The 27,303-nt window shown below is 40.0% G+C and overlaps 1 protein-coding gene and 1 long non-coding RNA gene across 3 annotated transcripts in view; one reads left to right on the top strand and one right to left on the bottom strand.

Moving 5' to 3' along the window:
* The window catches only part of ccdc178 (coiled-coil domain containing 178), a 266,960-nt gene extending 245,492 nt beyond the window's left edge, over nt 1-21,468 (top strand). For both annotated transcript variants that reach the window (XM_033019675.1, XM_033019676.1), the window contains exon 20: nt 20,807-21,468. In XM_033019675.1, coding sequence (XP_032875566.1) covers nt 20,807-20,950 — 144 coding nt within the window. In that variant the 3' untranslated portion in view covers nt 20,951-21,468. The remainder of the gene's footprint in view (nt 1-20,806) is intronic.
* A 1,288-nt stretch (nt 21,469-22,756) lies between these two features.
* LOC116971724 lies at nt 22,757-26,482 on the bottom strand. Its single transcript, XR_004411590.1, has 3 exons — nt 26,380-26,482; nt 23,782-23,783; nt 22,757-22,767 (listed from the first exon to the last, which is right to left on the bottom strand). It is a non-coding gene; the product is annotated as an uncharacterized LOC116971724 (long non-coding RNA).
* Nucleotides 26,483-27,303: the final 821 nt, after the last annotated feature.

The raw sequence follows: 27,303 nt of genomic DNA, 5'->3' as shown, positions 1-27,303 counted from the left end.
ACAGGAGAACATGGCTGGGGATGACATTGAAATTCATGATGGCAATGGTATGCTTACATTTAATTCTCCTCACATCTGGGGCCTCCATCTCTTCTTGTGCCTTTTCCTGTTTAAAAGCCGAATCTGATGATGACTTATCAGGGAAGAATTGTACCTTGTGAGCCACCTGCCAGTTAAAAGCATTCCCATCGACCAAACAATGTGGAAATAGTCTAATGGAGACACAAGAAATGGCAGATGATATAATCGAGAGCAAAAAAGGCAGAGGGATAGTCGATGTTTTGGGTCGAAACCCTGCATCGAGAGAATTGTTCTTTTGACAACAAATCCAATCCAGCTGATTATCATCTAATAATTCCACAATCAAACATCAGCAAAATGATGAAAGGCGTCAAAGGGATTTGCTTACAAATAACCTGTTCACCAATGCCACTTTAGATGTTTCCAGTGCCATTTGATCCATGTCTCATCACGGTTTGGTCTAGATTTGGACCAAAGAGCTGAATTTCAGAGGTGAGGTGAGACAGCATTAGATTAGGTGTTGTATCAGGAAGTTCTGGAAAAATGGTCAATGGGCATCAAGAGGGAGATGAACTCTGATGTTGTTGCACACAAAGGAAGAGATGCTTGGGGGCAATCATTCCAGACAGAGCATTGTTGCTGGAATTCCTCAGCATATCGTTCCATGTCCAAACATCTTCCATTGTTTCATATGTGACCTTCATTCCATTATAAGGTTGGAAATGGGTAATTACATGGCATTTGCACAATAATAATAATAACTTTATTTATAGAGCACTTTAAAAACAACCACTGTTGCCACAAAGTGCTGTACATGACTAGTCATGGACAAGAAATTATTACACGACAATAAAAACATTAAAACAAAGAATAAAAACAATAAAATTAAAAACATTAAAAGCACTAAAACAGGAGCAAAGTCTCAAGCAGGGTCAAAAGCCAAGGAATATAAATGTGTTTTAATACTGGTTTTGAAGATGGACTGTGAGGAGGGGGCCTGTCTGATGTGCAACGGCAGAGTGTTCCAGAGTGCCGGAGCAGCAACAGAGAAGGCTCTATCCCCTCTGAGCTTCCGCTTAGACCTCGGTACCTCCAGGAGCAGCTGATCAGCTGACCTGAGGCACCGGGCAGGAGCGTATGGATGAAGCAGCTCAGAGAGGTAAGGCGGGGCGAGCCCATTTAAGGATTTAAAAACAAATAAAATAATTTAAAAATGAACTCGAAAGTACACCGGGAGACAGTGGAGGGAGGCCAGAATTGGCGTTATGTGCTCCCTCTTTCGAGTTCCAATCAAAAGGCGAGCAGCAGCATTTTGAACCAACTGGAGACGAGCCAGTGAAGATCGAGCAACTCCAAAATAGAGTGCGTTACCGTAATCCAGCCTAAATGTAATAAAGGCATGGATTACTGTTTCAAAATGCTGCCGCTCAAGAATGGGCTTCACCTTTGCCAGCTGCCTTAAGTGAAAGAAGCTGGACTTTACCACCGCGCCTATTTGATGATCTAATTTAAAATCACTGTCCATCCTAAAACCCAGGTTTAAAACTGTAGGCTTCACATACCGTGCCAGGGGACCCAAGTCAACAAGGGGAGGTTCACGGCAGCCATTTGGACCAAACACTATCACCTCTGTCTTCTTTCCATTAAATCCTAGAAAGTTTAGGGCCATCCAGGACTTAATGTCCTCAAGACATGACAGAAGTGATATGACAGAAAAAGCATCTTCCTTCCTCAGCGGCATATATAGTTGGCTATCATCAGCATAACAGTGAAAAGAGATGCCATGCTTTCTAAGAATGGAACCCAGAGGAAGCAAGTACAGTGAGAAAAGCAGGGGCCCTAATGTTCAATTCCATTTGCTACTTGTTTGAAAGTGAAGCAGTCTGTTGGCATTCTGCTAGACATAGATAGCATGCAGGCCTGTGTTGGCTTTCTGCTAGACATAGATAGCATGCAGAACTATCATTTACTTGTGTGGCAGAAATGTCACTTCCCACTTACAGTGGGAAGTGACATTTCAGCCACACAAGTAATTGATATTTATTATGAGAAAGAGTTTAACCACTTGTTCTTGACATTTAAAGCCACTAACATTGAGTGCCCCCACCCATCCACATATATATATTCCCTTATCACTATCTAAATGTTGGAACCCCCTACACAACAGCATTGTGAAACTACCTTCACCAGAAGGACTACAGCAGTATGAAAACAGAGACAATCATAAAATAATAGAGCTATGCAGCACAGAGACAGGCTCTTTGGCCCAATGTATCTATGGCAGTACATTCCACGTTTGCATAATTCAATGTGTGGAATAAGTTGCTCTCGGGCCCTTTTTGAATCTTTTCCTTTTCATCAATCAACAGCAATCAGAGATTCACAATAAATAGTGACCTTTGCAGTGATCCAACATTCTGTAAAATTAATTAAAAAAAACACTCCAAGAAATCTCTCCAGTCAAGCCCCCAGCCAGTGAGCAATGAGGTAGTGAAGCAGGCGGGATCCTGTCATTCCATCTGGCAGTTGCAACCATCAGCTCCAATACAGATCGTAGAGGGAAATGTAGAGTAGGTTCTGCTTGTGCAAATTGTAAACTGTGTGCAAGTCTGCCAGAATTAAGTTCTCATTCCTGCTCTCTTCTGGTGCATTGAGGAGTAAGCTACATTTGAAGACCAAATTGTGAAAGAATGTTAGGTCTTTAAGGCATTGTCAAATCAACATGTAATTTCCCAGCAGAATATTTCAATCCACCTCTAACCTTGTAGAATGCAGAGTTTTGAGCCTTTCTCTCCAGTTTGAAAGAAATTACATCAATCACGTGCACCTGAGGTCGCCTTTGCTGCAGAATCACAATAAAATTGACGTTGCTTCTGATATGCAAGGTGAGAATGCTGTCCTGCAAGTTCAACATTTTCCAATCATGCCTATTGATTTCAATGTTTGAAAGAGGCTTGAGAATTTCATTTGCTCAGCATCTTGTCCACCAACAGATCATTTGATTTGCTGAGGTCCTGCATTGGGAAAGTGCCAGTGTCTCTGTGAGGATGTCATCTCTCAGGATAGCAGCATTTATGATCCTAACTTTCCATAGGTGATATTGCTGTTATCTGTCAGCCAGACAGACTAGAATTCTGCCACTCATAGTAAGATGATATATGACATAAATGCCATTTCACAGACAGGAGAGTACCTAAGCTGTTGTTGGTCTTCATCTTCCTGATTGCAGAGGCACAACAAAAATTATTTTCTTGTACTGCAAAGATATCTGGTAGAGTTGCTGCCTCCATTTTGTGCATGGTGTACATATTAGCCACATCGAATGGTGGACAACTATGAATATTCATAGGTTTTGGTAGAGTTTGAAATCAGGCAGGCTCATTAGTTAATGAAATCAAGCTTCCTCGGTGTGTTTGGAGCTGCATTCATCAAGGCAAGTAGAGAACATTCTTCAATGTGCTGGAACTACATTCATTGAGCCAAGTAGAAACCATTTTTCAATGTGCTCCGAGCTGCATTCATTGAGGCAAGTAGAGAATATACTTCATTTTGCTTGAAGCTGCACTCATTGAGGCATTTGGAGAATATTCCATCACTCTCTTGACTTGCACCTTGCAAATGATGGAATGCCTTTGCAATAAGGAGTTAAGATTTCTCTGCAGCACTTAATTACAGTGATCTTGCATTCACGATAATTAAGTGACCAGCCCAAGCCTAGATCTCAGGAAGTCGAAGGCATGGTATGAGGCAATACAATATTCATTGTACCAAAAACAAATGCTGCTCGTGGGGACCTCTATAAGATTTTAACCACAAAGCCCAAAAACATTAATTCCAGGCAGAGCAGAGACTAAACTGTGACTTTCTCTGTTGTATTCAATGCTCATGATGTGGTATCCTCTAAATTGGAGAGACCAATTGCAGAATGGGTGACCAATATGTAGTTTACCTCCAGTCAGCACAATTTCAGTTGCCTGTCATTTTAATCCCCACTCCCAGTATGCCCTCTGTCTTTGGCCTGTTAGATCATTCCATCAAGGCCTAACATAAACTCAAGGAATAATATCTAATTTTACCACCTTCAGTACTCGACATTGACTTCAACAATTTCAGATAATCAGGGTTTCTGAAATAAATGATAACAAATGCAGTAGAAAGAGTGGAATGTGCACTAAAGTGGTAGGCAACCAGAGGCTCAGGGTCATTCTTGTGAACTGAATGCAGGTATTTTACAAGACTCTGCCTTTGTTTTTATTTTGTGTGTCAGTTGACAGAATCTGGTTGGAGCTGGTGAAAAATGCAAAGGAATTAACGTTACTGCATACCACTGATGTGCCCATGTGACATGCATGGATTGGGTTTGGCAAATAGTATGAAGCACAAGGTCAAATTGAAACAAGAACAATGGCTCTAGTAGGGTGAATTTCTGGGTTATTTTATTTTGTGTTTTGTCAATGTCATTTAGATGAAATGCAACTCCCTACTCATTCCACATAGAACTAATGCAAATATAAACAAGACCCGATTAGAGACATGAGTGGGCTCAGATTGTCATAGCAAATGCATCCTATTTTTTGCATTTTTTAGCACACCATGTCCATTTCTGGTGGTAAACGGTGGGCGGCGCGACTCTCGTCAGCAGCGGCCTCTGCAGTCCGTCTGCGTTTTTATTATTTTATGTCTATGTTTTTATGTAGTTTTTGTTATTTTTTGTTGGGGTATGTGTGTGGGGGGGTGGGGGTGGGGTGGGGATAACCTTTAAATCTCTCCCTGCACGGGAGACCCGACCTTTTCTTTGTCGGGTCTCCGTTGTCGTTGGGGCTGCAACGAGGAGCGGCCTCCAACAGGAAGACCGGGGGCTCTGGTGCCGACTACTCACCTCACCGTCGCGGAGCTGGCCGAGTCCAGAGCGGGTGGAGCAGTGGTGGACGCTGCTGCGGCCCGACCTCCGGAGATTCGGAGGCTGCAACTGCGGGTCTGACGGACGGCGGCACCGGGAGCCCGCGGGTCCCTGGAGGGAGACCGCTTTTCAGGGCTCCCGCAACGGCGACTTCTCCCACCCGAGTTGCGGGGTTGAAGAGCTCCTGGAGCGGGGCCTTACATCATCGCCCCGCGCGGCTTGGAATGGCCGCGGGACTCTGCGAGCGCCGCCGGGGGCTCTAACATCAAGAACCCGGTGCGCGACCTTGCATCACCCGGCGTGGCTTTAATGGCCGCGGGACAATCGCCATCGCCAGCCGGGGGCTTTGACTTTGACTCTGACATCGGGGGGGAGAGTGCAGTGGAGAGGTCAGTTTTTTTGGCTTTCCATCACAGCAATGTGATGGATATTTATGTAAATTATGTTGTGTCTTGGGTCTATTTGTTTGTAATGTATGGCTGCAGAAACGTCATTTCGTTTGGACCTCAAGGGGTCCAAATGACAAATAAATTGTATCGTATCGTATCGTATCGTAATTCCGATCAATGTGGCATTGCACTGGGCACTTTGGAGGTTAACAGTTTTTTCATCAGCCAATCATGTAATGATGTGATTGACATGCAGGGAGTTCATTTCTGCCATCTATGGCCTTCATTTATAGATCCCAGTAAAACAATGATCAAACACAATTGTAGGTAACCCAGGAATTGCTTGTATGGTTCTATGTTTCTTCTTGCCCAGTTTTTAATGCTCTACATGCTTCAGAAATAATTACTGTGCTTTTTAGTAGCAAAGATACATGCTACGATCTTCACAGAATGATGAGTTTGTTCCTTCAGCAGCACCAGTGATTACAGGGGTGGAGGTAGAAATAGCAGTGAAGACATATGTTACCTCTCACTTCCACAGCAGTTTTTAATGCTACAGTATTTTAATTACCATGCCGAGAGGTCTTTACGGCTAAGACCTCACTTCTCATGATTGTCAGTGGCAGTTGTACTAGACTCTGCAGGCAGCTGCCTTTGGGAACCAAATAGGTCAGGATTTAATGCCGCAATCACCCTAATGGCTTTCTTTAAATGCAAATGTTCCCAATTTTAAAAAAATTTGCCGGTCCCCAATTGGGCACTAAATCCCAAAGAAGCACCCGTTTAGTACACTTAAAATGAGTGAAATCTAATTTCTAAGCACAAATAACTTGCATGCTACCTGAATTTGTTATCCATAATTAGTTACTAACAGAAGAAATAGAGTGAATGTGCTTTTCTCATTGCTACCGCGTAACCATTTATCATTGGTGCTTCAACAACACTGGCACCAAATTATTTGGAATCATCTACATTGGTATGCATGCAATGCACTAACTAATGCTTTGCGCTAATAAAACGTAGATACATAAATTCACATCATTGTGCACCTTACAAACACTTACGTTAATATTAATAATTAGTAAAGCTTCAAGGAATAGTTTCTACACGAGAAGGGCAATCCCAGCTATAAAAAGTGTTGAACCTACATTGAAGTTGAGATATTGCTATTTTCTCCTTGTTCTGATTACTGCTGATTCTTCAGAATCAGAATCAGAGTCAGAATAGTACTTTATTTGCCAAGTATGTTTTGCAACATACAAGGAATTTCATTTGCCAAGTCAGTCATACAAATAAAATCTTCTCTATATTTGTGATGGCGAGACCATATTCCATAAGAGTACTGTCAAGACACACATTGAAACAGGTGACAAAATGGAAATTAGATGTTATATAATTACTGGTCTAGTCTTGGCAAATGCTTAACTTTTTGTTGAGCATTCTGGAAATAAGACAGAATGCAAGTAAAAGAGAAGAAAAATCCTACATAACATAAGGATAAGCTTTGAATTATTTCAGGTGCCTGTGAAATCTTGAATTCTTTCACACACCAAATTCTTATCAATGAAAGTTCATAGAAAAACCGCCAGGCACCTCCATTTGTTAACATTTTCACATTTTTACACTGTAAGGAAACCATGTAAAAATAAAATATATCACTATGCTGTTTATGTGATGGACCAAGACTTCTGACAAGCATTACAGTTTATTAGTACAGTTCAATCTGCGGTTGATGTAAAAAAAAACTAAATCAATGAACCATACTTTTTTGTTCCAGTAAGCAATCTTTATTTATTATCAATATGGTTATATTTACTACTCTATTATATTTTGCTGAATAGTACAATTGTTTCTAAAGCATAAAAATATTTATAAATCAATTTAAATGTTTTGTACTTTTTTATTTCTCATTAGAATTTATTGGTGTGTAAAATCAATAATTTAGTCTTTCAATTGCCAACACTGACTTGGACTGGTAGTCAGAAAAATAATGCAATAGTACTCCATTTTTATTTCAAATATAATGTTGCTGACTATGAAAACTATCAGGAGACTGCTTTATATTCACTTATGTTAACCTGTGTTAATAATTTAGCATCAACAGTAAACCATTTTTCATAACTTTGACAAGCCTGAGGCATAATATCGTTATAACCCGATCAAAACTGGATTCTATTTCTCCCCTTTCCATTCAATGAAAAAAAGTATGTTTTTATGTGAAAGTATCTGTTCATTATATCAGATGGTTACAAATATCTAGAACAAGAATATTAAAGAGACAACTTAGTATGTCATAAAAAAAATCATTGCCTTGCTTAAAAATGAGTTCAAATCATTATATTTTTATGTCTATATTTCAGTATATATTTTAATCTGATAAACTGGAATTCTGACCATAAATTTCTTCTAGAGATCTAGCAATCTTTGCATTTTGAAAACATAAAGGATATTTGTAAAACATGAATGGAAATATAAAATATAAGACCAAATTAGTTATGTAGATTAGTTTAGTTTAGTGTTTAGAGTTTAAAGATATATCAGGAAAACAGGCTCCATGCCAACAGAGTCCATGCGAACCATCATTCACCAGTTCTCACTAGTTCTATGTTATCCCACTTTCCCGTTCTCTCCCTACACACTAGGGGAAATTTTACAAAGGCAAATTAATCTCCAAACCCGCACATCTTTGGGATGTGGGAGCAAACCAGAAGAAAACTTTACAGACACAGAGAACACAAAAAAACTCCACACAGACAGCGCACAGGGTTCAAATGTGGATCTCTGGCAATGTGGATCTACTACCTGTGCCACTGTTTAGTCATAAATGGTTTATTTTGTAAAGTACCTATCCTTTTACATTTTCATTTATTCATATGTAAATTCTTATATTTTTCCTCTGAAGATAAATCGTATTTTATCTATCGGTCTCACACATTCAAGACAGTTTCCATTCTCCACTGATGCAGTTTCTTTATTAAGAACAAATGTAATCCATGGATATGAATTCAATGCATTGTATAGTATAAGTTTTATCATGTTAAATATTCATACATTATTACAAAATATTCATATATTATTACAGGTCAGAGTCATACAGCATGCTTACACCTTTGGCACAACTTGCTTACAACGAGCAAGATGCCCCATCTAAACTAGTCTCATCTGCCCATGTATCCCTCTAAATCCATCCTATCCATGTACCTGCCTAATGTTTCCTAATCATTATGATAGTACCTACCTCAACCACCTCCTCCGGCCTATCGTTCCTTACACCCACCACCCTTTGTATAAAAAAAATTACCCCTCAGATTCCTATAAAATCTTTCCTCCCTCACCTTAAACCCGTGTCCTCTGGTTCGCAATTCCCCAACTCTGGGCATTTACATGATATATTCCTCACACGATTTTGAAGATCACCCTCATGCTCCTGTGCACCAAACACAGTCCTTGCCTGCTCAAGCACTCCATATAGCTCCCTGTTGTGTCCTGGCAACATCCTCGTAAATCTTCTATGTTCCCTTTCCAGCTTGACAACATCTTTCCTATAATATGGTGCCCAATCCTGAACACAATACTCTAAATGTGGCCCCATCAACGTCTTATATAACTGCATCATGACCCTCCAACTTCGATACTCAATGTAACTGCAACATGCCGCCCCCCCCCCCCCCCCACAATGTCTCAATGTCTATACTTCATCCCTTCCAAACATGGAAGACAAATTGAAGCATCCTTTGTTTCTGTTGGTTATTATAACCTCACAATGGAACTGTTTTTAAACATTGGTTTGCGTCTGTATTGCACTGCATTTTTTTTAAAGTCCAAATATTGCATTGAGGTCAAAAAACAGGGTTAATGTAAATCTGCATGTCACTGGACCACACCAGTAAATCTGTTTTAATGGAATGTGCTGAATTATATAATGAACATGTGAATATTTGAATTGTTCAGGTTTTATCTGTAATTGCTCATTTTCAATGTAGTACCGATTTAAATGCTAGGGAGAGGAGCTGCTGATAATTCAAAGTTGCAGGATAAAAGCCTTAAGCCAGCTCACTGCTGGAGATGGAATTCACTTTCAGCTTGCAACTTAGCTAAAATGTCATTTTTTTTAACATATAAGTGAATGGCATCAATGTGGTCGGAAAAGGGGTTTGCACATTTTATTCTTCTCAACATAAAGCAGCATGAAAGAACAGCTGTTGTCAATATAATGAAAGCAGCTTGCTGGAAGTAAAAGGGCTCAGGTGTGCTGCTACGAGGACAAAATGGAGAAGGTTGAACTGTTACACACGTTGCCATAATATAATATTTAATGGATATGAATCTTATTTATTTTAACAAAAAATACAACTTGATTATGGCCTTTGGTAAAAGTAATACAATTTATTTTTGAGCTAGCAATTTGGTTAGTTTGCAATACAAAGCGTTGAAATAACTGGAGACAATTCTGAAACAATGTAGCATTTTTTTCAATATAATTTCAGTATTAAATTATATTGATTACATTTGTAAGAGTAGATATAATAGGTAAACTAGCAGTATTTCAATGACTTGCCCCCTGCTCTTTGTTTGATAGATTAAAGAGAACTTTAAACCCCCAGACAGAAAGATGACAAGGATGTGGAAATGTAGTCAGGGTCGTTGTCCATTTTAACAAACAGCCCTCATTAATAGACCAGCCTGTCCAGTTGAAACAGTATACAGAAGATGACAGTCCAATGGGTGCTATTCACACCTGTCATGGACGTTTTCGCAAGCAAAGAAGAGGGAAAACCTGGACCTGTTTGACTCACTCCTTTGTTAGTAATCTCATGAAACACGAAACATCAGTTTCACATTGATCTCCTATCTGTGCTGTGCGAATGTTGTCAGTTCCACAATGCTGGAGGAGTGTTCAGTGGTCATGGAGGCTGGGGGAAATTGCATCAAATTATGTTTTCTTTTCCCATATATAATTGGTTAAAAATAAATAAATAGGTTTAGAAGCCCAAATTCTGTAGAGAAGACAATGGACCTGATTGAGCTGGCTCTGCACATTAGTTCCAAAATAATCTACTAGTGACCAGCCAAATAGGCCAGTCTCCCTATATATGCAAGTCTCCCCATATAGCCACACAGCACAGAAACAGGACCTTGGGTCCAATCCGTCCAGCCAATCAAGTTTTATAACTGAGCTACAAAGAACTGTAGCTGCTGGGATTTTGAGTAAAACATAAGGTACTGGAGTAACTCAGTGAGTAAATTTTGTGTTTCTGAGCTAATCCCATTTGTCCACGTTTGACTGCTAATACACTCCTGGAACATAGAGCATAGAGCAGTACAGTACAGGAACAGGCCCTTCAGTCCACAATACCTGTGCTGAATGCAATCCAAAGACCAACTCTCCCTGCACATAATCCATATCCCTCCATTCCATGCATATCCATACACCTATCCAAAAGTCTCTAAAATGTCGTTGAATCTGCCTCACCTGAATCTGTTTAAAATAACTTGTCGCACACATCTCCTTTAAAGTTTGCCCCATTCACCTTAAAGCTATGCCCAGTAGTTTGAAGCTATGCCTTTGACGTTTCCATTCTGAAAGAAATGTTCTGACTTTCTACCCCATCTATGACTTCCATAATTATATATACACCTTAGGTCCCCTCTTAACCTCTGACATTCCAGAGAAATCAATCCAAGTAGGTCTAACCTCTCCCTCAGCAAACACCCCTTAATCCAGGCATAATTCTTGTAAACCTCTTCCGCACCTTTTCCAAAGCCTCCACATACCTCCTGTATTGGGACAACCAAAACTGCTTGCAATACTCCAAATCTAGCTTCACCTATAAGTCTTAGAAAGCTGAATCATGACTTCCTGATTCTTATATTCGATGCCTGCACCAATTAAGGCAAGTATAACATATGCCATCTTTCCCTTGCATTCTATGTGTTGCCACTTTCAGGGAGTTATTGACTTTCACCCCAAGATCCCTCTGTTAAGGACTTTGCCATTAATTGTATAATTTGCCCTTACATCCGAGCTCCCAAAGTGCAACACCTCACACTTGCTCTGGTTAAAGTCTGTCTGTCATTTCTTCATCCATTTCTATAGCTGATCTATATCCCATGGTATACTTTGACAGCCTTCCTCACACTAGTCACAGACCTCCAGCCTGAATATTGTCCTTTGACCACAACCCTCTGTCTTCTATCAGTAAGCCAGTTCTAAATCACTATGACTAAATCACTGTTTATTCCATGCATCTTAATCTCCTGGATCAGCCTACCATGAGGAACTTTACACAATCCAGGTTACATCCTGATGAACCATTTCTGCACCATCTCCAAAGCTTCCACATCCTTCTAATAGTGTGGCAGTCAGAAATGCACACAATACTCCAAATGTGGCTTAACCAAGGTTTTATACAGGGGGCTTAGCCAAGATTTTTTTTATGAGCCAAAGATGCTGAAAATTCTCAACAGGTCAGTCAGGCATTTGAACTTTATTAGTTTGCTGTGAATCACAAGGTTCGTTGAACCACCTTGGAAGGTCATTTTGATGATGCATACTTCTGTTAAGAATCAAAACCTCTGTCACTCAAGATAACCATATCTTTTTCAGTTATGTGCTGAGGACGTGCTTGCAAAACATAGCAGTGCTGACGTGGTAGAATACCTTTTACCATAGCTTTATTAACGTACTATTCTACAAAGTGTACAGGAGTACAGGAAAAACGTTCTGCGGTAATATTTTAGCTTCTCGAGGTGTGACACTAGTTTGGGAGATACATTTACCTATTTGGACATCTATTTACGTGGATAGAAGGGGATTTTACTTAATGCATAAATATTATGTGGCCAGCACCATTGAATTATGTTATTAATTTCAACAGACCTACAAGAACACTTGAAACCATCCCTGTGATATAATACACTGACACTTAAATAGATACAATAATCCCTTATGTAAGTCTAACAGTGTTAATGGACATCATAAATCTTACTGACTACCTTGTCTAATTTGTGCTGAGTTTTATTGCATGAAACTACTTTTAAATTAATAAGAAAGTTCTGGAGTGTACATCTCACAAGGTTTGCTGAACCACCTTGGATGGGCATAGTGAATGGATTGGATGCCCACTTATACATCGCATGTTCAAATTTCCCACTATTTTCACTGCCCGCATAATTTTTTATTTGCTGCCATATTGAAAAATGTTTTGAGTACGCTAATCATAAAAATTGCATTAGTTCAAATTAATTTGCTCCTCCAGTATCTGAAATATTTGCTCCTCCAGAATAAAGGGCTTAAAGTGAAGAGGCATAAAAATCTGATATGTATGGATAAATAGTACTTAAACAAGGTGTTTTAAAATGAAAGGATTAATGACAATATTTTTAGTTAGAAACATTCATTAGCTTAGAGTTATTATTCTCTATCTCTGTTTATATCTTATATTTGAGTACCGAGAATTATTTAACCAGTGATTGGAAAGAATAGCAGTGCAAGGTCCCTGTGTTAACATTATCAATTAAATGATAAAGCGATGTAATTGGATTGTACCTGGGGAAAGTGCAATGGGAGCAATATGCTTGGTTACCCTTTGTCCATTTGATCACAGATTGTGTTTGAAATTTGTGCTGCCTGTTCATGATTACTTTTTCAAGATCCTAACAATGATATCCATGCTGTTGATTGCTTTAGCACATCACCTTTGGGGGTAATTTTGTTAGTGGCAAGCAACAGTTTAGTAGGCTTTCATCAATTAAAGTGACCTTGTTAAAGGGGAGATGCACAATAGCAAAAACAGGATAAAATCATGATAAGCTTTTGACAGTGAAGCAAATGGTAACCAACATTTTCCAATGTATTGGAAACTTGTTGATTAGAAGGAGTGGACAACTTGAATGGACTTTAGATTCTAACAACAGTGGTTGAGACATTGGTGAAGTTAATGCCCCAAGGATCTGGATTAAACGCAGCAAAAAGTTGTGCTCCCTCACATACTTGATCATGGTCAGTAAACAACTTTGGACATTATATGACAATAGACAATAGGTGCAGGAGTAGGCCATTCGGCCCTTCGAGCCAGCACCGCCATTCAATGTGATCATGGCTGATCATCCCCAATCAGTACCCCGTTCCTGCCTTCTCCCCATATCCCCGGACTCCGCTATTTTTAAGAGCCCTATCTAGCTCTCTCTTGAAAGCATCCAGAGAACCTGCCTCCACCGCCCTCTGAAGCAGAGAATTCCACAGACTCACCACTCTCTGTGAGAAAAAGTTCCTTGTCTCCGTTCTAAATGGCTTACTCCTTATTCTTAAACTGTGGCCCCTGGTTCTGGATTCCCCCAACATCGGGAACATGTTTCCTGCCTCTAGCATGTCCAAACCCTTAACAATCTTATATGTTTCAATGAGATTCCCTGTCATCCTTCTAAACTCCAGAGTGTTCAAGCCCAGCTGCTCCATTCTCTCAGCATATGACAGTCCCGCCATCACGGGAATTAACCTTGTAAACCTACGCTGCACTCCCTCAATAGCAAGAATGTCCTTCCTCAAATTAGGGGACCAAAACTGCACACAATACTCCAGGTGTGGTCTCACTAGGGCTCTGTACAACTGCAGAAGGACCTCTTTGCTCCTATATTCGATTCCTCTTGTTATAAAGGCCAAAATGCCATTCGCTTTCTTCACTGCTTGCTGTACCTGCATGCTTACTTTCATAGACTGATGTACAAGGACCCCCAGATCCCGTTGTACTTCCCCTTATCCCACCAACTGCACCCAGAGGTTGCTCACTCATCTCACAGCCATGCTACTCCAAAGCTCATGGAGACCACCTCACACCCAAGACAAACTGGCAGCCATATAACTGTGCCAGAGTCATCATCCAACACATTGTATGGCACTCAATAACACAATTGCTTTCATCCTGCCGCATATGATGCAGCGCAAATAGCACCAGCAGCTACACCACAATAAGACCACAAATCATCTTTAGAGGAACAAGTGCTGGCCATTATTATGGCAATCATTGCAGCTGCTCCGGTCGCTGATGGGATTGAGACTATAAAAGATGAGGGTGTATACCTACTGTACCCTCCTCACATTTCATTTACCTTTCATACTAAAATCATGATCCACCAGCCCCGAGTGGCTTGTAGCCATAGCATGAGGAAAACAGCACCAGGACAGCAACTTGGAAGATTCTGCTGCAGGCTGTGAGTGGAGGGCAAACCAATAAAGGGCACTCAGAAGAGCACGTTGATAGTCCTCGCAAAGCTGTGTACAGTAGGACTTTTTAAATAGAAAGTCTCTGTGTCCTCACTGAAGCAGCAACTGAGAACAAAAAACAATTAAAAAAAGGAACGGCTCCAATCTCAAATGTAGCAGGAAGGGCTCCGACCTGCAACATCACCTATTCCGTTTCTCCAGAGATGCTGCCTGACCCGCTGACCTTCTCCAGAGATGCTGTCTGACCTTACTCCAGCATTTTGTGTCTATCTTCAGTATAAACCAATATCTACAATTCCTTCTTACACAAAAAAGCACAAACTGCTGGAGGAACTCAGCAGGCCGGGCAGCATCTGTGGGCATGAGGAATTGTCGATGTTTCAGGGCAACACTTTGCATCAAAACATTGAATTCCTTTCCCCCAACCGATGTTGCTTGACCTGCTGAGTTCTTCCAGTAGTTTGTTTCATATTGCAGATTCCTGCATTTGCAGTATGTTGTCTCCTGAATATTTGTGAACACCTCCAGCAGCTGTCCTGGAGTAGCTACACATAAAATTCCATGCAAATGTTCACCTTGATAGAAGCAAGCAGTGCCGTCCCAACCCTGTGCTGAAGGTGCAGTCATAGCTGCAGCAAGTGGCAAACTTCAATGAAGCAATACTTACTGAAACACATTCTTCACATACATTAATCCTCAGGGAGATGCAGCAGGGTGTAGCATCCATTTGCTCATTCTACCAGTCAGATCGTGTTGCAAAGTGAATGCTTATGAAAGCATCCAAGTTTGAGAGCATCTGATTTAGTCTAAAAAAAATTCCCGACATATAATGTTACTCTCTGCAGACACCCTCAACTTAGACCAAATGTAGATAGTACCAAACCTTTGTGGAATCAATAGAGAACCAAAAAATAATTCAACTAGCAACTAACCTATAAATTGTGAAGACACAGGGAACTGCTGATGTTGCAATCTTGAGTGAAACACAAGGTGTTGGGGTAACTTAGTGGGTCAGGCAGCATCTGTAAAAGGAACGAATAAGAAACATTTTGGGTCGGCATCCTTCTTCGTGAAGATCCATTTAAATAGAACTGACTGAACCTCTTCCTGGTATTGTACACAAGTTCATCTGTAGGTGTTTACCAGCCGGAATTATCTAATCTGTGTTGCATGCTGAATGAATTAGTGTTTTACTTAGTCTGCAAACGTAGGTGGATATCCAATGTGGGCCCATAAACATTCTCACCAATATTGTATCTAGTACTATTTAACAGCATACATTTTAAGATCTGTCACAGGAAATATTTTAAGTAAAACCAAAACATAAAGTTCCCATGGACAACTTGTGGAGATCAAAATTTCAAATTGGTTCAGGAATAGCTACTTCCCCACAGCCATCAGGCTATTAAACCTGGCTCGGACAAAACTCTGATTATTAATAACCCATTTTCTGTTATTTGCACTTTATCAGTTTATTTATTCATGTGTGTATATATTTATATTATGGTGTATGGACACACTTATCTGTTTTGTAGTAAATGCCTACTATGTTCTGTGTGCTGAAGCAAAGCAAGAATTTCATTGTCCTATACAGGGACACATGACAATATACTCACTTGAACTTGAACTTGTAAATGGAAACTCCGGGATAACTCGGCAGGCCAGGCAGCATCCGGGAAAATGGGAAGCAGTTAAAGTTACAATAGACTTGACTGAGACCCATCATCTGAACTAAGAAAGTAAAAATTGGGTTAGTCTGCCTGTCTTGTTTCTCCTCCCAATTGTCTATCCACAGATGCGGCCTATCCTGATGAGTTTTTCAAACATTTTCTGTTTTTATTTCAGATTTCTGGAATCTGGATTTTTTTTTCTTTTATTGTTAAAGTTAGTTTATTTGTCATTTCCTGTAGCCATCAAAATGGCTATTCTTCTTGTTAGAGAATCTTGTCAGTGAATAATAAGCAGTTTTACCTATTACAACACAACAGAGGCAATTCAGCCCTATTAGGTCCACAACAGTTCCTAGCAGGGCAATCCCACAAGATGCATTTCCCCTCTATGTATTTCCCTATTCCCCGCGTCCTTGTTTTCTCTCCAGTGCTAAACAACTCCCCATTGATTCCTTTTTCACCCACTTACGCCAAGGAGTAATTTACAATTGTAAATAACCTACTCATTCAGCTTTGGGATGAGGCATAATCCCAGAGCTCCCATCAGAAACACAATCACAGGGAGAACATGTAAACTCTGTACAGACCCAAGCTTGTGAATGAATGCTAGCCCATTGGAGCTGCAAGTCAGAAGCAACTAACTGCTCCACCACCATTCCACTCAACCATTTCAACCGGAGGCATTACAACCAAGCTCTAATACATTCAGTTCTTGCGTTATATTCACATTTTCAGTAATGCTCACTGGATAAAAGTGAAGAATCCAATTGCAGCGCGTACATTAGAAACATAGAAAATAGGAGCAGGAGGAGGCCATTCGACACTTCTAGCCAGCACCACCGTTCATTATGATCATGGCTGATCGTCCCCTATCAATAACCCATGCCTGCCTTCTCCCCATATCCCTTGACTCCACTAGCCCCTAGAGCTCTATCTAACTCTCTCTTAAATCCATCCAGTGACTTGGCCTCCACTGCCCATTGTGGCAGGGAATTCCATAAATTTATAACTCTCTGGGTGAAAACGTTTTTTCTCACCTCAGTCTTAAATTACCTCCCCTTTATTCTAAGACTGTGGCCCCTGGTTCTGGACTGGCCCAACATTGGGAACATTTTTCCTGCATCTAGCTTGTGCAGTCCTTTATAATTTTATATGTTTCTATAAGATTCCCCCCTCATCTTTCTAAACTCCAGTGAGTACAAGCCTAGTCTTTTCAATCTTTCCTCATATGACAGTCCCGCCATCCCAGGGATCAATCTCATGAACCTATGCTGCACTGCCTCAATCACAAGGATATCCTTCCTCAAATTAGGAGATTAAAACTGTACACAATACTCCAGATGTGGTCTCACCAGAGCCCTATACAACTGCAGAAGAACCTCTTTACTCCTATACTGAAATCCTCTTGTTATGAAGGCCAACATTCCATTAGCTTTTTTTCACTGCCTGCTGTACCTGTAAGCCAACTTTCAGTGACCGGTGTACAAGGACGCCCAGGTCTCGCTGCACCTCCCCCTTACCTAACCTAACCATTGAGATAATAATCTGCCCCCTTGTTTTTGCCGTCAAAGTGGATAACCTCACATTTATCTATATTATACTGCATCTGCCACGCATCTGCCCACTCACTCAACCTGTCCAGGTCACCCTGCAACCTCCTAACATCCTCTTCACAGCTCATGTGTCATCCATCTTTGTGTCATCCACAAACTTGCTGGTGTTGCTCCTAATTCCCTCTTACAAATCATTACTATATATGGTAAACAGTTGCGGCCCCAACACAGAGCCTTGCGGCACTCCACTTGCCACTGCCTGCCATTGTGAAAAGGACCCGTTCACTCCTACTCTTTGCTTCTGGTCTGCCAACCAATTTTCTATCCATGTCAACACCCTACCCCCAATACCATGTGCTCTAATTTTAGTTACCAATCTCCCGTGCGGTACCTTATCAAAGGCTTTCTGAAAGTCTACATCCACTACATCCACTGGCATTAATTGCACTACCCCTATGAATCATGAACTATAATCAAGAACTGTTCGCAGATTAGAAAATCAATTTGGATTCTGCCAGGTTTGCAAGAGAAAGCAGTGAAATCCCATGTGACCCATTCAAAAATTAATGTCATACAAGCAGAAAGGCCATTCACCCAAGGAGTACTCTGTCATTCAATCATGTCTGATCTATCTTTCTCTCTCAGCCCCATTCTCCTGCCTTCTCCCCATAACATTTGACGCCATTTCTAATCAAGAACCTATCAAACTCTGTTTTAAAAAGTACTTGTCCTCCACAGCCATCTGTGGCAATGAATTCCACAGATTCACCATCCTCTGGTTAAAGTATTGTCTTCTCATCTCCTATCTAAAGGTATGTCCTTTTATTCTGAGGCTGTTCCCTCTAGTCCTGGTGTATCTCACTAATGGAAACATCCTCTCCACATCCACTATATCCAAGCCTTTCACAATTCAACAAGTTTCAATGAGATATCCCTCATCCTTCTAAACTCCAGCGAGTACAGGCCAAGTGCTGTCAAACGCTTATCATATGTTAACCCAATCATCCCTAGGATCAATCATTTTTCATAAACCTCCTCCTCCTTTTGGTAATTCCGCACCAGCATTCTTAAGTCCCTTCACACCTCCACGTTCTGTATCCTATCTTCATTTAGGAAATAATCTGTGCCTTTATTCCTACTACCAAAGTGCATGACCATACATTTTGTTCCGTTGTATTCCATCTGCCACATTGTTCACTCTTCCAATCTGTCCAAGTCCTTCTGCAGACTCCCTGCTTCCTCTACACTACCTGCCCCTCCACCTATGTTTGTATCATCTGCAAACGTGGCTACAAAGCCATGAATTCCATCATCCAAATCATTAATATACAACGTGAAGATACAACGCGGCCCCAACACCGATCCCTGTTGAACACCACTAGTCACTGGCAGCCAACCAGAAAAAGCACCAGTTATTCCCACTCTTTGCCTTCTGCCATTCAGAAAATCTATCAATGTTAGTATTTTCCCGCTGATACCATGGGCTCTCAACCTATTTAGTAGCTTAGTGTGAAGGTACTTAATAAAAGGCCTTCTGAAAATCCAAGTAGTCACCATCCAATGACTCTTCATGGTCTATACCGTTTCATCAAAGAATTCCAACAGATTTGTCAGGCAAGATCCCTCATTCTCAAAACCATGCTGACTTCGGCCTAGTTTATCATGTGCTTCTAAGTACTTGGAAACCTCATCCTTAATAATCGACTCTAAAATCTTACCAACCACCAAAGTCAGGCTAACTGGCCTATAGTTTCCCCTCTTTTGCCTCACTCTCTTCTTGAACAGTAGAGTAACATTTGCAACTTTCCAGTCCAATGGGACCAGTCCTTACAGTAGTTCTTGTAGGATCACTACTAATGCCTTCACAATCTCAAAAGCTACCTCTTTCAGAATGCTGGGGTGTTCCATCTGGTCCAGGTGACATCCACCTTCAGACCTTTCAGCTTCCAAAGCATCTTCTCCTTAGTAATAACTACTCCAGTAACATTTGCCCCCTGACTCTCCCCTCATCCCAACTATTCTGTTTTTAAATAAGTTTGGAAAGTAATAATCATTGCAGCAACTTATGTTAGCATTTTGTCATGATAACTTAGTGATTATTGAAGCTTCTGAATGTTGAAAGCGCACAGCGCTTATTTAGCACAAGGGAGAGAAATTAGGTAGATTAATTAGATGGCATTTTATAAATGTGAAATCTGAGGCATGTTAATAAAATTTGCAATTAAAGGATGTCTTCTGCAAGCAACAAAGTAATAATTGAAAAGCAATGCAATAACAGTAGATGCAAAACACGTTGATTTTTGGTACATTAATGATGATATATAAATGTAAGTTATTAATATTTCACAAACTTGCAAATTTAATAATGTTGTGTATCCTGTCGGGCTAGTAATAGTTAGAACCTCAAACTAGACTAATACCACTCTTTGTTATGATAATTTTTAATAAAAACATGCATTTGCAATTTAATATTGCATTATTTCTCACATGTTGCAATAGAAACCGTCGCTCTGCAGCACGAAAAATTACACGTTGTTCATTGCACATACTCTTTAAAATGAGCCGTGACCTTTTCTATATTATATCTTTTCTACAACATACTTTTATAACCAGAATGTGATTTTAATTGTTAACAATTCCATTTGTAACCTCCTTGAATGGCTGGAAGTTTCGGAATTCTTTGACTGCCTTATCAAACATGGAAGTCAAAGTAGATGCTGAGGAAACTGTTGCTCAATTATACTTAAAAATGGTATTTTAAAAATGTGAGCAATTTTGATATTTTTAAATTATATTTAGTCAGTAGTTTCTATCTAAATTATCACAGAATAATATAGAACTAATGTGAACGTGCTATCAATGGTCAGCGTGGACTTAGTGGGCTGAAGGGACTGTTTTTATGCTGCATCTCTAACCTGATCTAATTTGATGTCAATTCTGAGGAAGTAACTTGTTAATTACATTTAAAGCTCTATGCGTTTGATGAAACTAATATTAATTTCTCAATTGATCAGAATCAGTGACAATATTTATTTATTTATTATAAACAGGGGGACATGGCAAAATCCATTCAGCGCGTGTCTACATTCCTGCAGTCTTTGACGGATTCTTGTGACCTAAAGGACGATGCCGAAAACAACCTGTGTGGTATAATCAAAGACAAGAAAAGTCACAGAGTGCAAGTAACAGTGTAATTGGACGTTCACCTGTTAACCATTTCACACTTCTATGGACTGCAACTCAGTCACCTTCCATCATGCTTTGTCTTCTTTTACTTACAGCAAATCCATAACAATGAAACAGGTGACTTTCATGCTGCTGTCAGGAACGATCTAATTTCAGCTTTGGGTGACTGATTGCAATTGGCTTTGCCTCATCTGATAATTAATCTATGTCACGATTAATTGGAAGAGAGAATAATTACTGGCGATGTTGACAGTGACTGTACGCTTCTCCAGATTTCTGCCTATTGCTCAGGCCTAACTAATAACTTTACAGTTCATCACTGAAACTTTGTACATGTTGTAACAATCTCTATAGACATGTAATGGTGTTACACATTCTTCCTGTTAGCACTTGTCAATAATTTTGAGTGCCAAAAGCAGTCTCCATATTACAATTCTTTGTATTTTATCTTAATTTTGTGGAAGTTTAAAGTTTTCAATGAGCTGGAGATGAATGATTAATGAATAAATTCAAATGCTTCATTTTGTCTATGGATCATTAGTCAAGTCCTTTGTGTTAAAGACCTGAGAAAGGAGTAGAAATTATTGAGACATTAGCCTGAAGCAATCTCGAGGTAAATATTATGCAAAAGGGAAAAATGTTTAGTGCACACCGTACAGAGATCACTGACCCAACGAGAACATTTTCACCAGTGTCTAACTCATTTTACCCGCCAACATAGTGCATTGTTTGCTAATTAGAACAGCATTTCAACAGCAAGAAAGTCGATAGTCTGAAGAATACACCAAACAAAGCCTTCCTATTGTATGAAGATAGTGGCATTGCATCTATAAAACAAATTCATATTTATATTCAAATTCATATGAATGCAGTAAAGTTTAATTTCATCAGTTTACATGCTTTTTGATGTATTCATGTAATATTTATCTGTGAATTATTTAAACATGGTGGGTAACCCATTTGCAGGTTAATAACTGTGTTTTAGGCATTGTACAAGAATATTTTTGTTCTAGTACACTGACGTATAAATAGAAGAAAGAAAAAAAGCTGGAAATTTGAAATCAAATAAAAAACCTGTTGGAAGTATATTGAAAGTCATTCAGCAACAAAAAGATAAAAGATACATCTGTAATTTTGTCGATCAGACCTTTTCAGACTATTCCATTAACTGGTACAGTTCCAGAGAATATTGAGCTACACTGCTTGCTGATTACAGTACATCTCCAATGTGTTTCAAAGTATTATATGTTTGATTTTAATTGATCATGAAACAATATACAAATATCAACCTACAATGAAGGGAAGAATACACATTTTCATCATGCTTCTCCGAAGGGGCAGTACGGTGGCGCAGCGGTAGAGTTACTGCCTTACAGCTCTAGAGACCCAGGTCCAATCCTGGGTATGTACGGAGATTGTACGTTCTCCCCGTGACCGCCTGGGTTTTGTCCTGGTGCCCCCACGCTCCAAAGACGTTCAGGTTTGCAGGTTAATTGACTTTGGTAAAAAAAAAACTAAATTGTCCCTGGTGTGTAGGATAGTGCTGGTACACGGGGATCCCTGGTCGGCAAGGACACGGTGGGCCGAAAGACCTGTTTCCGCACTGTATCTAAACTAAACTAAGACTTCACAACCAATGACTTTAAAGGTGACCTTTAGCACACAAGCAAAGAATAACAAAACTACAGTTAAATAACACTTGGTTAACCTACATTGCAAAACTATGCAAAGTCTGGTGTTTAAAATTAAAAATTACTCATAATGCCTTGTTGCTTGTGAACAATTGGAATTTGCTGCTGGGGTCCTTGCACTAAACCAGTGTAGACTCCCCACACCACTGCACCATCCAATTTAAAGCCCTCTTAATTATGATGGATATGTATCATTTATTCCACAGGCTAAACTTAGGATAGAGTTATCAATCGCAGTAAAAGTCTAAAATTACTGCAAGAAGATTCTATTCATAGACAAAGTAGGAATTGTGTTGCTGATTTTTGCTTTGGTGGAAAATTGTGTTACTTTATCCACAGCTACCATTTTATGGCAGTATCAAGGAGCACTAATTGCTGAGGCTTCCTAACATGAATATGTGAACCTTCATGTTCACAAATTCATGTAATATTCTTGCATGACAACAATATTTATAGCATAAAATAAGCCTGGTGTCCACAGTAATGCAAAAATGTGAAATAATTTTGTTCTTACAAAAATCCTTTGAAAGGGGCTGTGAAATAATCTTTGCACAAAGTGGGGAAGAAAGGTAGAGAAGTGTGATTTTATCAAACCCTAATTACAAAAACAATGACTGGAATGCGTTGTTGCCATTTATATTGATATCGCACTTCAATGGTCTATTCAATGCTTTCTTATTTACGTATGAAGATTAGATTTATTTCAATAGATTACCCATTTCCATGCTTAGATCCTCAGTAAATGTCACTAAGAACAGTGATGAGAGTTAAAAACTTGTGAAATTAAATATACCTGGACTAATATTTATAGATCAGTTGATGCATGAGTGATGGAAATTGATTGCTATTAAATATTGATCTATATAGAGTGTTGATATAGGTGTAGTTGATATAAATAAGAATTAAAGTTATAAATTAAAGGATTTAAGGTTATCCATTTTTCTAAAGAGTAACAGATTTCTGGAATAAATGGTCCTATAATTTTTGAAGGAGTCAGTATTAATGAAATAAAATTAAATGGATTGTGAAGCAAAAAAGGAATCAAGAGATTGAATCCCAAGTTTAACTGTGGGGAGTGGCAAGAACTGCCAGTGTGTGGCATGTGCTTTTGGAATTTCTGGGCCTAATTCGCATCTTCTAGGCCAGACTCCTGCTTAAACCCAGTGGGAGTTTGAGAAGGTCAATGGCCAGGATTGCAAAAGTAATTTACCCTTCTTGGTATGCCGGGATCCCTAACTCACTACATCAATCTTTTCTACATTTTAGCCTTTCACCTAATGTGAGAGAACATTTCTGGCACCACGAATTGTTGAGACAGCATCTAATGACAATGTTGATCAGGGAGTGGGTGGACAATCCATGCTGGAATATGTAGACATTCACTTGTTTGAACTGAAGGAGCACCATTAAAGGTTTAAATTTAATTGAGCCTCTTTTGGCCTCAACCCTGGCTATCAAACTGCATCATGGACTGAGTTCAACCTGCTTGCAGCAGATGGCCCCGATGCTGAGGCAAGACCAGCAATTAGATGTGATAGTGGCATTTGAGAGAATTTGGATAGGCATAAGAATATGCAGGAATTGGAGGGGTATAGATTATGTGCAGACAGATCACTTGGTCTTGGCATCATGTGCAGCACAAATATTGTGGGCAAAAGGGTCTGTTCTAATGTTGAACTTTTCTATGTTCTATATCAAATTGTCCACCTGCACCCATCCCATGGTACTAAAATCGGCTCATTGCTTACACATTTGAAGTTACATTTCAAAAACAACTACCACTTAAATAAAAATCACAAATCTTAAATCTGCAGATTGTTTTCTGTCTTTCACTTTCATTTTGATTGTGAAAGATTAGAACTTAAAAATGTTTGGATTCCCATCTGGCACTTCTTTACGCATTGCATACACGGTACACTTGGCCTCAATGAAATTTGTGCCTTATCTTTGTCTCTTTTGTGAACTGGAAATGTATTTCTTAGGTGGGCTTACATTCCTAACTCACTGCATCAGTACTTTTTACATTTTAGCCATTGAAGTAACCTACTGTGTCAAACTACTGTAACAGTAGATCCATCTGGCCCCATTCACTCTGTGATACTTGCATCTGTTTCTTCACAAGGATAAGGTACTCTATACCTCCCAAGAGGGGTGGAAGATTGCAACCTTCACGTGGTCCGCCCTGTTTCGACTAATGCAATCAACTCGACGTGCACAAATGAAAGATCAAATGGAACAAGTTGTCCAACAACTTTAGGCTGTGCACGCCACACAAAAGAAGAAGAAGGCCTCCCAGGAATGTTTACATTTCATTGAAATCTCTGGACATATACATTTGTATGGAAATGCACGGTGTTGTTGCCCAAATTGCAGTTTTGCTTGAATATTTGACAAAACTATATGTACAATAACTTGGATTGAGAAAAATCATCAGAAAACAAGGCTAGCACCATTCAAAGCCTTGGATGATCCACCGTGGTATTTCTTTAATATTATTACACTGTTTCACTTTCTCATCTGGTAAAGAACCTAATGACTGACGAAGAGATGACAATATCAGACCTTGCACCTCAATACAATAACCTTATACAGCTAAGGTACTTTAACCTTCTTAGCTGATTCTCCAGCTCAGAGAAACATTGGAGTGGTCAAGGTTTGGGTTACTCACTGAGATACCCAACTATCATGCATCATTATTTGGACAAATGGGCATGTTGTTTATGAATCCTACCCTCTCTGCAGAAAAATAGTTGAATGTATCAAGTTTAAAATAATTTTGTTAAAATAATTTAGCAATTTTACACTATGTTTCATCCCTTTTTTAGAAAATGTTATAAATAGTAGAACATAGCTATTAAGTGAATGAAAACAAAAAACATTGAATTACTAGACTAAGTGGGACCCGTTGGGTCCCAGCATCAAACAGGAGGGCTGGTCACCAACGCAATATTCCACCTCTCCACCAATTCCAATATTGCTTGCCAGTGGGGGGTGGGGGGGCTTTCTGTTGCGCTAGTATTGGTGTTGCGGGCCGAAGGTACTGGTTTCCAGAGGGCTAGTATAGACATTGTGGGCCGAATGGATTCTTGGGCTGGCAGCCAACTGTTGCAACGATTTTAAAAGCCAAGCCAAGCCAAGGCAAACAATTTGGCTGCACACCCGACAACCCAAATTCATTTTGTGAACACAAACCTTTTTAAAAAGGCGAGGCAAACAATTGGGCAACAGCCACCTGACAACCAAAATTCATTTTGTGAACACAAACTTTAAAAAAAAGGCAAACAATTTGGCAGCAGCCACATCGAGGGGACTCACCGTGGAGTAGTTGTGTGTTCAGTGTTATTCACAGCTCAGAGAGCCGTGACCCTCTCGCTTCTTGGGTCTGGCAGAGACTGAATGAGGCACGGGATTTATAGTCCCTCCCCCCTGCCGCCAGCAGGGGCAGCAGAGAGAATGGGGAATATTTTTTTAACATTAATATCTCTCTGATTTTTCATCGATGGGAAAAATCCTCCAGTCCCGGAAGGCAGAGGGGGGCTCTGAGCGAGGTGGCCAAAAATGACGGCCATAGGTGGTGGCATTCTCTCGGAAAGCGCACCACAGTGGGCCAAAAGCGGTCAAAATCAGACGTAATATAGATATCTGTAATCTCTTCCAGCCTAGGAAACATTCAAGGTATATGGACTGCTCCAATTTTGACTACGTGTTTAGTCGCAAAGTTAATTGCCCCACTATTGATCTGGTACTTTTGAATTAGAAACGTAGAAAGTAGGTGTAGGAGTAGGCCATTCGGCTTTTTGAGCCAGCACCGCCATTCAATATGATCATGGCTGATCATCCAAAATCAGTACCCCGCAGCACTGCCTTGTCTGCCCCCTACTACCCAACCAGTGCAGCTCAAAGGATCTTGCAGTGTTCAATAAAAACGCAAAGGACTGTGTAAAGGAATGGGAAACTGTTATATAGCCAACCAGCTTCAAAGACACGAAAAGAAGAAGAAGTACCCCGTTCCTGTTATTTCTTCATATCCCTTGATTCCATTAGCCCAAAGAGCTATATCTAACTCTCTCTTGAAAACATCTAGTGACTTCTGTGGCAGAGAATTCCACAGATTCACAAATGTCTGGGTGAAAAAGTTTTTCCTCATCTCAGTCCTAAATGGCCTACTGCTTATTCTTAAACTGTGACCCCTGGTTCTGAACTCCCCCAACATCGGGAACATTTTTCCTGCATCTTGCCTATCCAATTCTTAAGAATTTTACATGTTTCTATAAGATACACTCTCATCCTAAATTCCAGTGAATACCAGCCCAGTTGACCCATTCTTTCATCATATGTCAGTCCCGCCATCCCGGGAATTAATCTTGTGAACCTACATTGCACTCCCTCAATAGCACGAATGTCCTTCCTCAAATTAGGAGACCAAAACTGCACACAGTACTCCAGGTGTGGTCTCACAAGGGCCCTGTACAACTGCAGCATGACCTCCTTGCTCCTATACTCAAATCCTTTCGCTATGAAGGCCAACATGCCTTTTGCTTTCTTCACTGCCTTCTGTACCTGCATGCTTACTTTCAGTGACTGATGTATAAGGACACCCAGATCTCGTTATTTTTCCCCTTTTCCTAATCTGACACCATTCAGATAATAATCTGCCTTCTTTTATTTTG

Source organism: Amblyraja radiata, chromosome 4 (genome assembly GCF_010909765.2).
Source record: "Amblyraja radiata isolate CabotCenter1 chromosome 4, sAmbRad1.1.pri, whole genome shotgun sequence".
Classification (NCBI taxonomy): Eukaryota; Metazoa; Chordata; class Chondrichthyes; order Rajiformes; family Rajidae; genus Amblyraja; species Amblyraja radiata.
This window is presented reverse-complemented; position numbering and strand designations above follow the sequence as displayed.